The 16,305-nt window shown below is 42.8% G+C and overlaps 1 protein-coding gene across 1 annotated transcript; it reads right to left on the bottom strand.

Moving 5' to 3' along the window:
- Positions 1 to 911: 911 nt before the first annotated feature.
- LOC101160716 (cAMP-dependent protein kinase type II-alpha regulatory subunit) lies at positions 912 to 14,585 on the bottom strand. The gene is made up of 18 exons (XM_011494570.2): positions 14,461 to 14,585; positions 14,177 to 14,302; positions 12,211 to 12,303; positions 12,012 to 12,139; positions 11,848 to 11,938; positions 11,640 to 11,757; positions 9,744 to 9,816; positions 8,077 to 8,083; positions 7,039 to 7,291; positions 6,923 to 6,958; positions 6,700 to 6,839; positions 3,387 to 3,493; positions 3,161 to 3,314; positions 2,986 to 3,087; positions 2,835 to 2,909; positions 2,696 to 2,761; positions 2,467 to 2,602; positions 912 to 1,140 (listed from the first exon to the last, which is right to left on the bottom strand). The coding sequence occupies exons 2-18, from the start codon at positions 14,282 to 14,284 to the stop codon at positions 1,034 to 1,036; spliced, it is 1,794 nt and encodes a 597-aa protein (XP_011492872.2). The 5' UTR covers positions 14,285 to 14,302; positions 14,461 to 14,585; the 3' UTR covers positions 912 to 1,033.
- Positions 14,586 to 16,305: the final 1,720 nt, after the last annotated feature.

Here is a 16,305-nt window from a genome sequence, read left to right as displayed (position 1 = left end):
GCTCCGCGTCTGCATGTGATCAGTCTGTCTCACATTTACAGAACATTCAGACCTATGATCACGTTAAAGTCTCAACACCTGCATGAAGCAGAAACTCACCACGTATCAACCAGACTAGACCATCAACAAAACTACCACGAGAAATACTCATCATTTATTAGCAACAGCATAACAATGTTATTAAAAATAATCCACAGACTTATTGTACTTTAAAAGTGTTGAAATTATATCAAATGCACACATTCACTTGAATATTTAGTTTTAAACATATTGTAGCGGACTGAGTTTAACTTGGCTGTTGGGCCGCGTTAAAAGTTCTGGAGTTCCTTGAACGCATCAAGCAGAGATCTGATTGGCTCTTACTTCTGTCGCTCAGCCTGTTGTTAGGTAGTTTGGACCAATGGGGTTCAGCTATGGGCCGAATAAGGGAAATGGGAGGGCTGGAGCGGGAGGGGGGAATATAAAGTTGGGAGAAGCGCTCTCGTCTCGGCGGGAGAGATTCAGGAGCTGCTGAATTAATTTACGGCATTTGTTACAGCCTGCATTAACCAGAATAAAGAACCTTAAAAGAGGTTAAGTCTCCGTGTGGGAAAAGGACACTACATTATTGTATGGCTCTTTCGAAATTACATTTAAAAATATGTGGCGTTTATGGCTCTCTTGGCCAAAAAGGTTCCCGACCCCTGCACTAGACAATGCTCTGAACATTTTTTCTTCAATGATTTGTGATCTTCACTGGTGTCCATGGATTACATGAAATCTTTCCACCTTTATCCACCTTTGTCATGGTAGGGAGAACACGTCAATGGAAGGGGGGGTCATCTGGACTCGACAAGAGGGTGAAGGGGCTTTTAATGACTTTAGGAAAACCTATAGTTTGATTTTGTAAAGTTGAGGAATATTCAGTGACATTTTAACACAATTAAAACTCATTTATTGTTGAACATGAATCAGCCTCTGCAGAAAAACACGGTCATATTTTGCATTTTCAAACAGGAGGAAGATGCTAGTCTCACATGTAGATTACAAATAATTATTCGCCGAACAGCGCCATCAGCTGGTCTTTGTACTGAGAGATGTTCCTCTTCATGATGTCCATGCAGGGTCCCAACAGACGCTCAAAAGCCTGGATGTCAATTACTGCAAGGAAGAAAAAAAACATCCTTTGAAGAGAACGGTTGGATTTTATTGCTATTGAATGAAAAAAAAAAAATGACCGTGATGCTGTGTTTTTAAACTAGAAACATCTGAAGATCGCTGCGTCACGAGTCAGTTCCTGAGACTGAATGGAGAAGTTTCACTTCATTTCAAATCTCAGTTTGTGTGAAAGTATCTGTGGCTTCAGGTCAGCTCCAGAAACTTAGACAACACTTAAATGTGGTATCAAAAATAAGTCAACTAAGATTACATGTAAGTGTTGCTAATTTAACCATTATTCTATCCTAAGCACTTTAACATTGGGAGTTGGGTCATCTAGACCCACTAGACAGTCCTCTGAACCTTTTTTCTTCAATGATTTGTGATCTTCACTGGTGTCCATGGATTACATGAAATCTTTCCACCTTTATCCACCTTTGTCATGGTAGGGAGGACACGTCAATGGAAGGGGGGGGGGTCATAGGATAGCACAAGGGTTAAAGGAGAAATGATAATCCAGTGATTACAGTTCAAGTCAGGGCGCACCTTCCCAACGCTCATTTTATAATGTAGCCTCAGGGCGCTACCGCACAAAAACCCAAAAGTCCCAAGGCATGGAACAGTGATGGGGAGACAAAAAACTCTCTGTTTAGTCAGAAAAGCTTTGTGGAAAAAAATGGCCTCGAATGACCTTCTGTGACATTGGCTGAACAGTCATCCAGTTGCAGAGTAAGACCAACAAACCAACAGTACATAGTGTAGCGGTAGTATTATGGTCTGAGGCTGCTTCAGAACCTGAAAGCCTTCTATTGTCTTTACTGGGGAAAAAAATCCTGAAGTCTCATGTTCACAACCTCAGGCTTTTAAATCCTTTGGGATCTGCAGCAGGTCAATAATCTAAAAAAGACCAACAAGTTGACCTCCAGATGGATTCCAGTGAACAAAATGAAGACTCTGCGAAGGCAGCTCAAAGAATCTGATCACGAGTGGGTCAAAACTGAGCGGCAGTGGCTCAGGCGGTTGAGCAGGTCGTCCAATGATTGAAGGTTCTGTGGTTCAATCCCTGTTCTCCACCCCAGTCTTTGGGCAAGACACTTCACCCTCCCTGCCTCCAGTACGGTTCCTCTGGTGTGTGAATGTGTTTGAATGTCCCGGTGATGGTCACTGATGCGTGAACTGGCGGCCACGACCCTGTCAGTCTGCCCCTGGTGATGGTAGCTACTGATGTAGCCACAGCTGCCCCGGGGCAGCTGTGGCTACATCAGTAGCTACCATCACCAAGTAGGAAATGAATAATGGACACACTGGAAGAAATGAGCATCAAATCACCCAAACATTTGGTGTCTCCGACCGCATAGGCCGTCGCCGCGCGGGGTTTGTTGGTCACCAGGGCCAGCTCTCCAAAGTATTGTCCTCTAGAGCAACGAGCCACCTCAACCTCCACGCCGTCCGGCTGCCCAGCCTTCTGCAGAAGAACAGACAGAGGACCCGGTAAGGACCTCCAGCAGCTATTTAATTAAAAACTCACCTGTCCTCGATGAAATAAATATGGCTTTACTTTTGATTTGATCATGATCTTCACCTCTCCCGATTCCACGATGAAGAAACAGTCAGCTTTGTCTCCCTGCGAGCAGCAGAAACACTCAAGTCCAAACGACTGTTTATGAATCATAACGAGGAGGCAAAAAGGCTCAAACCTGTGTTATGATGCGTTCCCCATCACTGAACGTCCGCACCCCCAGAACATCGACGATCTTCATCCTCTCTGACAGCTGAAGGACAGAAGGTCGAGAAACGTGAGCCGCCACTCATCTTCGTCTGCATCTGGTGGCGTTTCGTGTTTCCAACCTCCAGAGACTTCAGGAGAGGGACACACTCGATGAAGGCCTCGTACATCCTCCTCTTCTTGGCGTTGTTCTTCACAATCAGTCGGTGGAAGGTGGCTCGGTCCTGATGGAGAGTGTCAACCCACTTGTTCATTTGAGTTTGGCAGCATCCGACCTTCATCCATGTTCACACTCACCAGGGCCCACAGGGCGCCATCCTGCTTTGCAACGATGGTTGCAGCGCGCGGCGTGTTGTACATGAGAGCCAGCTCGCCAAAACTCCCCTTGTTGTTATATTTTCCCACGCACACGTTCAGCCCATCCTTCTGCACATAGATGTCGAACACGCCCCTGGAGAGGAGCAGAAGCAGAGGAGAACCAAAACCGTGCAGCCCCATCCTCTGAAGAAAGCAGCAGACTCACTTCTCAATGACGTAGAAGTTATCGCCATCGTCTCCCTGGTCGATGATGTGTTCCTCCGGTTTGACCAGAACCTCAAACATGGCGTCCAACACTTCAGAGAACTGCTCCTGAAATCAAACCGTTTTGTTTCCTCGAAAGGGTGCAAACATTCTGCACATGAAGGGATGCTTCAGCTGCAAAAACGACACCCTCAACCATCCAGCCATACACTTTCAGAACCAGTCCAGCTACTGTTGGGTAAAGGCGGGGCACACCCTGAACAGCTCACACACACTCACATGCACACCAATTTCAAGTCGTCAGTTAACCTCAGGAGCACACACAAAGAAAGTTACAGACTGCATTTCTAACTTGGACAGAAATGTTACCCGAATGAGACCCTTTCTTTCCAAAGCCATTGCTGAAATATGAATCCATGCTTTTATAACATCTAGAATAGATTATTGTAGTGCCCCTCTTTCTGGTGATCAGAAGAATACCATCAATCGGCTGCAGCTTAAGCAAAACTCAGCTGCATGCCCCTTAAGCAGGACCAGAAAGAAGGAACACATTTTGAAGTCTTTGCACTGGGCTCCAGTCGGCTTTATAACCCATTTTAGGATTCATTTATTTGTTTATGAATGTTGTAACGGAATTGAACCTTCATTTTGATCAGAATTACTTGTAGTTTATGACCCTTCCAGAGCCCTCAGGTCCTCAGCTGTAGGTCTGCTGGTCAGAACCAAAACCCACATGTTATCCACTGTGGAGGTTTTTCACCAAAAAAATATTTTTCTATGTATATTTGTTGATATTTTTTTAATATTATACTATAATTTTTACTACGTATTTATTTGTTGTCAAGGACTTCGAGGTATTCTGTAGCAATATAAGTGCTCAATAAATAAAGTTGAATTTATGAAGTGTGTTCTTGGACGGTGAGAGTTCCTGGAGGGAAGCCACGCGTGCACGAGGAAAACACGGTAACTACACGCAGGAAAGTCCCAGCCGGGATGACAGTCTGCTCACTGCCAGTCAATGGCGCCAACCGCTGCACCACTGCACAGCCTCTCCACCCACAACCATCTACTGTGAAGGACATCACTTCTACTTCAACACCTTCCATCTAAAAGCAAGCTGCCAGTGACCCAAACCATAATACTAACACCAAACTACTTCAATAGTTGTTCCTATTTGTAATAGTTTTTTACTCAATCATAAAAAAACACAGGTAGATTATTTTATGCTTTTCTAAACTAATGATAAACATTACTGAACAAGTTTTGAAATATAGACTAGAATCTATTTTGGTAAACCCTTGTGCTATCCTAGGCACGTTAACATTGGGAGTTGGGTCATCTAGACCCACTAGACAGTGTGCTGAACCTTTTTTCTTCAATGATTTGTGATCTTCACTGGTGTCCATGGATTACATGAAATCTTTCCACCTTTATCCACCTTTGTCATGGTAGGAAGAACACGTCAATGGAAGGGGGGGGGGGGGGGGGTCATCTAAGATAGCACAAATCAAGTCAACTCAGATGCCATTGAAGTGCAGACTTTCAGCTTTTATTCCATGGGTTGAACAAAAAGACTGCATAAAAATGTGAAAAACTAAAGCATTTTTTAAACACAATCCCTTCATTTCATGGGCTCGTCAGTAATTGGACAAATGAAGTAACTGCAAACCAAATGGTCATTACTAATATTTGGTAGAAAAGCCTTTGTTGACAATGACAGCCTGAAGTCTTGAACTCATGGACATCAGCAGATGCTGGGTTTTCTCCTTCTGAATGCTCTGCCAGGCCTTTACTGCAGCGGCTTTCAGTTGCTGTTTGTTTGTGGGCCTTTCTGTCTGAAGTTTAGTCTTCAACAAGTGAAATGCTGCTCAATTGGGTTAAGATCAGGTGACTGACTTGGCCATTCAAGAATATTCCACTTCTTTGCTTTAATAAACTCCTGAGTTGCTTTGGCTGTATGTTTTGGGTCGTTGTCCATCTGGATTATGAAACGCCGTCCAATCAGTTTGGCTGCATTCACCTGGATCTGTGCAGACAGTCTGTCTCTGAACACCTCAGAATTCATTGGGCTGCTTCTGTCCTGTGTCACGTCATCAATAAACACTAGTGTCCCAGTGCCACTAGCAGCCATGCAGGCCCAGACCATCACACTGCCTCCACCGTGTTTTACTGATGATGTAGTGTGCTTTGGATCAGGAGCTTCTCCACGCCTTCTCCAGACTTTTCTCTTTCCATCATTCTGGTAGAGGTTGATTTTGGTTTCATCTGTCCAAAGAATGTTTTTCCAGAACTTTTTTAGATGCTTTTTAGCAAAGTCCAATCTAGCCTTCCTATTCTTGAGGCTTATGAGTGGCTTGCATCTTGCAGTGTAGCCTCTGCATCTACTTTCATGCAGTCTTCTTTTGACGGTAGACTTGGATATTGATCCGCCTACCTCCTGGAGAGTGTTGTTCACTTGGTTGGCTGTTGTGAACGGGTTCCTCTTCACCATGGAAATGATTCTGCCATCATCCACCACTGTTGTCTTCCGTGGACGTCCAGGTCTTTTTGCGTTGCTGAGTTCACCAGTGCTTTCTTTCTTTCTCAGGATGTACCACAGTGTTGATGTTGCCACTCCTAATACTGTAGCAATTTCTGGTTTCATGGTTTTTTTCTGTTTTCTCATCTTAATGATGGCTCCTTTCACCTGCATGGAGAGCTCCTTTGACCGCATGTTGTCTGTTCACAGCAAAATCTTCCAAATGCAGCACGAGTCCTCTAATCAACTCCAGGCCTTTTATCTGCTTCACTCATAATGACATAAGGGGAATTGCCCACACCTGCCCATGCAATAGTATGGAAGTCAATTATCCAATTACTGACGACCCCATGAAATGAAGGGATTGTGTTTAAAAAATGCTTTAGTTTTTCACATTTTTCTTCTTTTTGTTCAACCCATGGAATAAAAGATGAAAGTCTGCACTTCAATGGCATCTGAGTTGTTGTATTTAAAATTCACTGTGGTAATGTACAGAAACTAAATTAGAAAGAATGTGTCTCTGTCCAAATATTAATGGTCCTGACTGTAAAAAGTGTCAGTCGAAAATATGTAACAGAATTTTGTCTGAGTTTGCATGACAATCTTAAAGCTTTGTGCAGAAATATGGAAAGCTTTAAAATGTGGAAGTATTAATTCTGCCTTTAGATGTTTGATTGAATTGCAAAGCCCAAAAAAAAAAGAAACCCTATTAGATTTTATAGTTGAATCTAAAATGGAATCATCAAAGAAGCTTGAATCTGGACCCACTTCAGGAAAACCGTCTCCTTTCTTGTACCTTTGCCAGAGTTTTAAAGAGCAGAATATCTTTGCAGGCGTCCTGCAGCCGCTGGCGCTGCTCGTCTGTTTTGGGATGCACAACCTGAGGCTCTGTGTCATTGTCTTCATCTTCATCAGGGTTGTAGGTTTCTGCACACACTGCAGCAAACCAAACACATGAAAATGGGATTTGTAGTCTTTCCCAAAGTGAAGCGGTGGATGATCTGGTCGTAGCTACTGACCTGCAACCCTGCGGCTGCATCTGTCAGCCTTGGCCTCTGCAGTCACAGCAAACACGGTCACTCCATGAACAGCCGATGAAGCTCAAACGTGCACAGGGATTTGAGGGAGTACTCACTGACAATGTTTCTCTCCTCTTCTTCATCTTCATCACTGATGCTGGGATTTGAAGCCGTTTCAAAGGCATCGTCGTCCTCCTCCTCCTCAGCAGGTCCAGTGCTGTGGCTCTCAGCTGCCTGCTCATTTCTTTGGCTTTCCAGAACTTGCGTGAAGTGCTGCACAGCAAATTGTGCCAGGTTTGCGGGCCTGCGGCGCAGAACCTCCACCGTGTAGCCCTGCAGCAGCTCCTTCAGTCCAGCTGGTATCTCAAACTTACTCATCATTCAGCTTCAGACCTCAAAGCAGTTTTGGAAAACTTGTGATGCTTTAACAACACCGGATGATCCAAAACTGAATACCAATCTTCCTGCCTGAACCAATATCCCCCCCCCCCCCCCCCCCCCCCCAACCAAGTATTGATCTTTTTATTTAGAACAGCCTGTCGGAAAATATCGACCTGGACTTCATCTCCGATTCAACTCTGGCTGACGGATTCAGCATCAGACTTTCACGGTTGGCATAGAAATCAACTCAGACAGAGAGCTGCGGCTGATCCGGGATGTCGGGCTGAAGCTCCAGTTCAGACTGATCACCAAGAGAAACTAAGTACAAGACTTCAGAGTAACTCGGTTTCCAAAAATTACTAATATTCTCTGTCATAAAACAACAAATTTAATGAAATATTTGAGTTACAAAGAAAAGGTTAAATGTTTATAATGTTTGTAACATTTAGCAGGCATCGACTTCCTGGAGGCATATTTTATGTTTTTTTTTTTTAAATAGAATTTTAAAATCCATGTCATAATATCATTTTTTTCTGTTGAAAATGTACCTTAAGTAGGTCTAGATAAAACGTTGCCACACAAACTGCAAATAAACCAACAAACACACAGCAAGAAATGCTTCAAGACACAATCATCTCTAAAGATGGATCATATTTTTAATTTTCTGTACATGCTGACATTCAAATATCCGTCAATCATTCTCATCACTGCTCTACGGCGCCGTCGGTCAGACCGTGGGTGTGGTCACCGTGTGTGGAGTACGTGTGCAGAACAGACAGTCTGGGGATGTGCGTCACCGACAGATGGAACACACACACACAAACACACACATTCAAATGCAACAAAAACACACCTTTCCCTGACACGCACATCTGCGCACACACAACAAAAGGTAAGGCACATGTTCCTATCAATCCCTCTAGAAAACAAAGGCAGAACTATCAAGAACAAAGTCAAACCAAAGGAGTTAAAACATTCTAATGCATTAGTGTGTGTGTGTGTGTGTGTGTGTGCTGCCACAGTTACAGTCATCACAGCTGCATCACACTCTCAGCAGGTCTAAGCCGTCCTTTTGTCCTGCAGTACAACAACATGATTTAACACAGATCAAGTACATAAAAAATCTCTAGAGTGTTCTCATTTTTCTGTATGTGGTGTGTGTGTGTGTGTATTTGTGTGTGTGTGTGTGTGTGTGGGTGTGCGCGCGCGTGTTTTTGTGTCTGTTCCAGGCATCTTCAGCGCCTCTGAGTTTCCATCACAGATTGGGAGCTAACCAGTTTAGAAACTTCATGGCCATCTCGAATCCTAAGAAACACGCCTGAAGACAAAAGACCAACACAAAGTGTTGAGTTTAGTCACAGAACAAAACCAAACTGTGCATCAAAAACGGGTCGATGGTGATGAATCTAAAGAGAGCAGCTTCAGTTTGCAGAAAACAAACAAAACGTCTCTTTGAAAACTCAGCTTACACTGCAGACTCTCTTATTACAAATGAGGAGGATTTCAGTTCTTTATTTAATGATTCTCTAGACCTTTTAAAGAGTGCTATCTTGTAGAGTTCAGATGACCCCACCCTTACATTGATGTGTTATTCCTACCATGACAAAGGTGGATAAAGGTTGAAAGTGGGGTCAACTGGACCCCACAAGACAGCACAAGGGTTAACATGCTCTTGTCCGACTAAAACCAGAAATTGGAATGAATCGCCCAGCACCTAACAGCTGAATAGCTCTAATATTGCTCGCCATTTCTGTCGCCCCTGTAATGTTGCCATGGGGGTATGAGGGGCTATTGGCTAGCTGAAGAGGCTGTAAACATACAACTCTCAGTAAGGGGGGGCGTAGTTTCTCCGCACCCACAATTTAGAGGTGATTTGGTGATAAACTCCGGCCGCTCTGCAGAAACTTTGTGCTAGAAAATGACGGTTTTGGGTTTTTTTGGCTAAAAATAACATAATCATAAAAAAGACCCCCAGGAATACTTTAACAATAGATCAAAAGATGACTTTGAGAGTGACGGCACCGCTGGAAACCTAAAGTCCACTCACCGCGTTTGCAGGGAAAGCTCGCAGCATGACGGCGTTGAAGCCTTTATACAAAGAGGCAACGCCCTCTTCCCTGATCAGCTCCCGGAGAACGTCTCGGAAGCCGTTGGGATATTTTCCCTCAGGAGCTGAAACAAACACAGACTCAGCGGGCGCTGACAGAGATCACCACAGATCCAGCAGGTCCGTTCCGGCCGAACAGACCTGTTTGGAAGCGGGACTTGAGGACGTCGGGAGGAATCGCCACAGCCCAGTTACAGATCCCGGCCATCCCTCCGGCAAACAGAACACTGGGAATGCTGAGCTCGTTGTGGCTGCACAGAGAACAGGACAAGCGTGTCCAAACGTCTGCTCCAAGGCCGCCAGGAGACGAGCTGCCAGACCGCAAACGCTCACCTTTTTCCCGCCGGCGTGAGGAGGTTTTTCAGCCACTCGTAAGACATGAAGTACATTCCACTGGCCGGGACGTCTGTTCACACAACAACAGAGAGCCTTTACACTGCAGCAGTCACGAGGACAGATCCGGACTTCAATCAAGTAAAGGGTCAAAGGGGTGCAGAATGTTGAATATTGACTAAATTATTACAGTCGAACAAAATGTACAAAAATGAAGAAAATAAAGTCTGAAAAAGAAAACAGAGAGACGCTGAAAACTCTTATGTCCTCACAATATTTAAACTAATATAAGAAAAAGGCCAGAAGAGCCCGTAGTGACATAAGCTGGCTCCGCTGTGTTGCTAAGCAACCAAGTCTCAGGACTTTACTTTTAAAGTGACTGAGCTTCTGGTAGACGCCTGCCTTTCAGGTGCAGAGATGAAGAAACGACACTTGAACTGAAAAACCCCTAAAAGCAGCTTTTATGTTTTAAAGCAGCAGAGTTCTGACCTGCAGATAACTTGATCTGAACTTTCAGCTGCACTGATAACAGCTGCAGAGGGAAAAGGACCTTAATCTAAGTCTGCAGACATTACAGCAAAGAGAACTTATGAAGTCCGTTAAATCCAGAAGGACGGCTGTCAATCAGGCAGCAGAAGGTGGAATTACCAACCTTAGACAATGGACAGAATATGGAGTTTTTTTCTCTCCACAGCATCATCTTATAATCATAATAATAAAACTGCTTAATCAATTATTGAAGATCGTTAAATTGACTGATCTCATATCAAATCACTTCACTTGCTCCAAAAAGTGATTCATGATTTTTCTATTGAAAATAACCTGCAAATATCTTAGATTACTGATCTGCATGAGGTATGCTGATTTTTAAAATAGAGTTTTGTCTATTTTACATTATTATTATTAATTAATTCATGTTTGTCATTTGAGTATTAATTCTTAAGTATTCTAAATGAAACTGTGTTGGTAAGACAAAAATATTTATGTAGGAGCCCTACAGAGTAAAATGTCCTGTAGGTGTCGCTGTTGTCATTTTGAGCTGTATTTTGTTTTTTGACTGCTGGTGCTGGAAATGAAGTTATAGAAGGCATGTATTATGGAAATAATAAAGAAACAAATTAATGACAAAGTTGATCGGAGTGAAAGACGTATTTTCTTCGTCGTACAGCCCGCTTAGCGCGTCAGCAGGTCTGGAATCACATCTCAGTAGCTCAAAGAGCTAGAATTAGCATGTTATGAATGTTATGAATGTTATGAACCCGATAATAGTAAATGTAATGGTTACAGTAGAACAGGGGTGGGATTATATAAATTCACCTTCTTCCACTCCCCATCAAGCACTATTTAATTTTATGTCTAATTATCCCAAGTTTGATGCGTCTTTGTATGAATGTATAACTGATGATTTTATTGTTTTGTGCATTATTCTTGCTTTGATTGCTTGAAATAAACCGTTTCAAATCAAATAAAAACATTTTAATATTAAATTGAAAAGTTAGAGAGAAAAAAGGATCCAAACGGTTTACTTGATGGGTAAAGATGACATCAGATGGGAAAAATGCTATGAGGGTTTAAAAAATGTGCAATATTTTCCCAAACAATCTCACTTCACAACAACAAAAACAACAACAACAACAACAACAACAACAACAGCTACAACTGTTGAAATCTGCACAAAAAATGTTCAAGAAACGAACAAAACACCCGTCCAGAATCCGAAACCCTTCGAGTTCAAATGAAACTTTACAGTGTAATAAGAACAACTTTAATGTTTATTTATTACAACTTGTTGTGGAGACGTTTTTACCAACACTGGTGCTTTTTAAAGCAGAAGCGTTTCTTTCTTTTAAAGTCAGATGAACGTTCATCCAAAGTCACGCCAATGTTCAGTCTCACCTCTCATGAGAGTCAGAGCTGTGCCTCTGTAGATTCCTCTGATTCCTGACTCTCTGTACAGCTGCTTGACACAGTCCATGGGTCCCGAATACTTCACCTCCCCGGTGGAGGCCTGGATCTGGAGGATACACCATCCACACTGTGGGTCACTTGTGCCTAAAGCAGCTTCAGATCAGCTCAAAGAAGAGTCTCGTTCTGGAGCTCCCACCTGCAGGAGGCACTTGATGCGCTCTCCGGGAGCCATGATGGCCGTCGTGAACACGCCGGACAGCATCCCTGCAGCGAACAGCTGCGGATACCTGCGGAGGACGAGAGCAGAGAGCTGAGGCGCAGTCCGGCTGCAGAGCGCCGCGGGATGACAGAAACACCCACGAGAGGACGTCGTCGGGGCTCCTCTGCTGGAGCTTCCTCCCCAAACCGAATCCAAAGAAACAAACAGCAAACATGGGCGTGACTCCAATGATTGGAGCCGCCATTCCTTTGTAGAGCCCTTTGACCCCCTGGAAGGAACCAGACACAGACACATGAGGCAGGGGATGGAGGGAAAACGGCGAGGAGAGGGAGGCCTCACTTCTTTGGCTAGAGTCTTTTTAAAGCAGTCCAGGGTTCCGGCATACATCAGGCTCTCTCCGGGTTTGGCTTTGGGCTGCGTCTGTAACCGAACCTGAGCGGAGAAAGAAGAGAGCGGCGCTGAGCCGAACACTTTGCTTCTCCTGAGATTTCAATCAAAAGCAGTTTCATCTCGTCACAAAGCACAACAGGAGCCAGACCCAGCTCATGACATAGCAGGTGTGAGGAGGAAACGATGCAAAAAAACTGTGACAAGAACATGAAAGCTGGAGAATTAAGCAGAATAATATTTCTCTATTTAAAAAAAAAAAGAAAATCTAACAATAATGGTAGGCTTGGCACAAAAAAAGTCAACTATTTTCATAGTTTGTCACCAAACCTTTGACCATCAGTTACAAAAACCTGGATGCTGACATTCAGATGGACTTTCTTGTCCCTGTCCGGAAATTGCTGCTTCACATGAAAAAACACAAACTAGTGATTATGACGATTAGCAGATAGTTTACACTATTTCCACAATGACAAAGTGGAAACAACAACATCTTTGGTCTGAGTGGACGGAGCCTTCTTCTTCTTTTCCACCAGAACATTTACAGGTTCTGGTTCCGTCAGCCGCGAGTTCTGCAGAAGGCCGTGTTGGACACTTCCTGGAACTGAACACGGAGAAAACTGAGGAACGGCACTCCCACCTCCCCCCTGGTCTCATCTCCATTTCCATCCATAACAATCATTTTAACCCGGTCACATTAGCTCAGGACATCTGCTCCCTGCATGTCCTCTGCAAACTCTTTCAGTCCGACTGCATCCAAAATCCTCCTCTCTCCCATCCCAAACCGGTCCAGTCTGTGCACCTAAACCCAGACACATCAGAACCAGCTCCAATGACAAACAAGGACAAAACTGAGCAGTAAATCCTGAAATGCTACAGTAGAGTTGACATTTCTGTTCAAACTATTGACCTGAAAGCAGCCTGTTCAATCCCCGCTGCAGCCCAGGTGAGCCGTTTTACCTGAACATGAGCCCTGCAGGCTGAACGCAGCAGTTCGTTTTTTATTGAAATATAATCATTACAAACTCTCGCAGACACAACCACACAATGATGCAAGGCACAGCTCTCCAATCAAAAACAGACAAAAACACATCTATACATCTATGAAAATATATGAATATTTCAGCATAAATTACATTTCAAGGCAATTAACAATCTGGACCCTGGATCAGTATCCATTCTGTAGCAGATTTACAAATGTCATCAATAAAGGATTTGAGTTCTGAATACATTTAATGAGGATAAATACAGTCTGACTTCATTTTTAAAACACAGGAAATTAGGAATATATTTTTCCCAAATCAGGAGGATGTTCACTAATTTTGTTGTTTATTTTGATAACTTATTGTTATAGAACAGAATATCTTCTTCTGTGAATTGTATGAGGTTAATTTTCTGGCTAAAAATATCCTGTCTGACAGAAATCACACGGATCAACCTCAAAGCCAAATCTCCTCCTCACCGTCTCTGTGGATGGTTAATAGTTGTTTATCCTTTTCAAACTGCATTTCTTTAATCTTGGGGACTACGGGCCATTTTATGTATTTCTATTGTTGTGACAGGTGTCTCCTTTATTTATATTATTTAACATTTCCATTAAAGTCATTGTATAATTGACCTTTGAAGGGTTTGTTTAGATATTTAGTATCACATTTTTTCCCTGTGAGTTTTATTTCACCTATTAATAAATTTGGTAGTTTAACTTGAACATTGGATGACAATATTGTATTTTTTATTAAATGTATTAAAGCAGTGAGGCCTTCACCTGGCCCTGCAGGCCGTGAACGCAGCAGTGAGCCCGCGTGGATGCGGGTCAAAGGTTGCAGCAGCAGCAGATGTGACAAACACAGTAAGTGTCTCATGCGTGGGGTTGTCACTAACTGACACACAACTTTTGCTGCAATGCAGGGGCTCTCACTTTAATGGTGTCCAGCGGGTGACCGGCGAAGACGAGGCAGACCCCTCCAAACCCCCCCGCGAAGAAGTTCTTCAGCGGGCTGATCGGCTGCGCCGGTTGTTTGGACATTTTTGACTTCTGGAGCCGCTGAAAAGAAAAACAGAAAAGAAAACCCAGGAAATCCACGAAGGAGCGAAGTCGAGAAGAAACTCCGCGTAGAGACGCAGATTATCGTTTAACACAAAAATATCAACACATAAACTGATGACAAACAATTACACATGAATTACCAGACAATAATTTACCTGTCGAGTTCTCCAGGAGATGACTCGGTGCAGTTCCTGCACGACCTTTAACCCACTTTTCCGACCGGAGCCCTTTCACTGTGGGACAAAGTCCGGTCTAGTTTTATTTCCGGGTGAAATCTTTCCTTTGTGCCCTGAACGCATCTTTTTTTTTTTTTTTTTAATAATTTTTATTTCCCATTATACCATTATTACTCGTGGCTAAATTTAATATTCACAAAAGTAAATTTGCTAATAAAAAACCTGAATTCTTCTGACTGAAACTGGAAGTGCAGCAAAATGTAAACTTACTTTCTGCTTCAAAAAATACAAAGGATCATAAAACGATTACATCTGTAAATCTGTTGGATTAGTGCAGTGCTTCTCAAATAGTGGGGCGATGCAAGTGAGGGGGGGGGGCGCAGTCGTAGCGGTTTGGGGTACAGATAATACGGGCAATTGCAAAAGGGGGGCGGTGACAGTGGAAAAAAATCTGCGCCGTATTGGTTTCCTTTTCTCTGTTTTATCACAGAGTTTGGAACAGCCTGAAAACCTCGAACTGCCGTCCCTGCAGCTGATCTCCTGTCACACACGCGGCTCGCGAGAGGGGAGGGGTGGTGGGCACAGGAACGCGGACGCGGAGCGCTCCCACTGTTGCGCAACAACAGGATCGTGCCTTTGGATTCCTCAGATCATGCTGATATTGTCATTCTTTGTTAACTATTGTAGACATTTTGATGACGTGTCTTTATTTTCCGTAAATGTTTTCTTTGTCTGCCTGTGGTTTAGTTGGTGTCAGACAGACATAAAGACAGCAGGTAATGCAGGAAAACAGCTGGACACGTCAATGTAAGGGGGGGGGGGGTCATCTAAGATAACACAAGGGTTAAAAGTAAACCAGAGTCCTTTTGTACATTCTTTGATATTAGACATTTCTACAGAATAAAACAAAACAAGAATCAATTTTGTCATCTGCCAAAACACTTTAACTTGATGACAATTCCAGAATAGCTGGATGACCGTTTCAGGGGAATTGCAGCAAAAACTCCAGAGTTTATCCATGTTTAATCTAAATCTATTTTGAATAAACATTTTAGCTGGGTAAATTCTGTGAATAACCTTAAAAGAAACTTATTTTACTTTATTGGTGATCAATAATTTATTAGGAGTTTGCCAAACCTCTTTCCATGCAATATCTTCAACAAACATATTCCAATAAGTCATTCTCTGAAGGAAGTGAAACAATGTTCATTTGAAATCATGGATTTATTGTTTTTCCTGGGATAACTGCACAGACATATTTTCCCTACAGGAATATCACTGGAAGAGAGCAGAAAAGGCTCCTCAACATTAAATTTAGAAAGAGAGTCACATGTTAAAAGTCAGCCCTGGTTGTTAAATAACTGATACACAAAAATAATATTTTGGAACCAATGTTCTGGCCCTGAACGCATCACCTCGACCAGAACCAGCTTTAAAATAATAAAACAAATGTTCTAAACTGCAGTACATTAAAGATGAATTGTTGCTGTTAAGTCGAGGTAATCCCTCACGTTCCAATACCTCCGTCTCAGAATTATGATGTATGACTCATGTTTTACCCAAAAATTACTTTATGTGCTTATAAGACGGCAATTTAGTCCAGTAATTACTGAAAAAACAAGTGACATTAGCAGCCAAAATCCTAAATAATCCCTATACCTGGAAAGTACGGCTGATTTCAATTCAAATGGACAGTTTGTGTAAAACAGTTATTATGATTTATATTGGACAAACTATAACGTTTAGGCATGACACTGAGATGCATTTTCTGTTTTCACCGTGATATTTATATTACCCTCTTCAAATTAAAAATATTATCAAAAC

Source organism: Oryzias latipes, chromosome 5, assembly GCF_002234675.1.
Source record: "Oryzias latipes chromosome 5, ASM223467v1".
NCBI lineage: Eukaryota > Metazoa > Chordata > Actinopteri > Beloniformes > Adrianichthyidae > Oryzias > Oryzias latipes.
The sequence above is the reverse complement of the archived record's forward strand: the minus strand, read 5'-3'. Positions and strand labels throughout refer to the sequence as shown.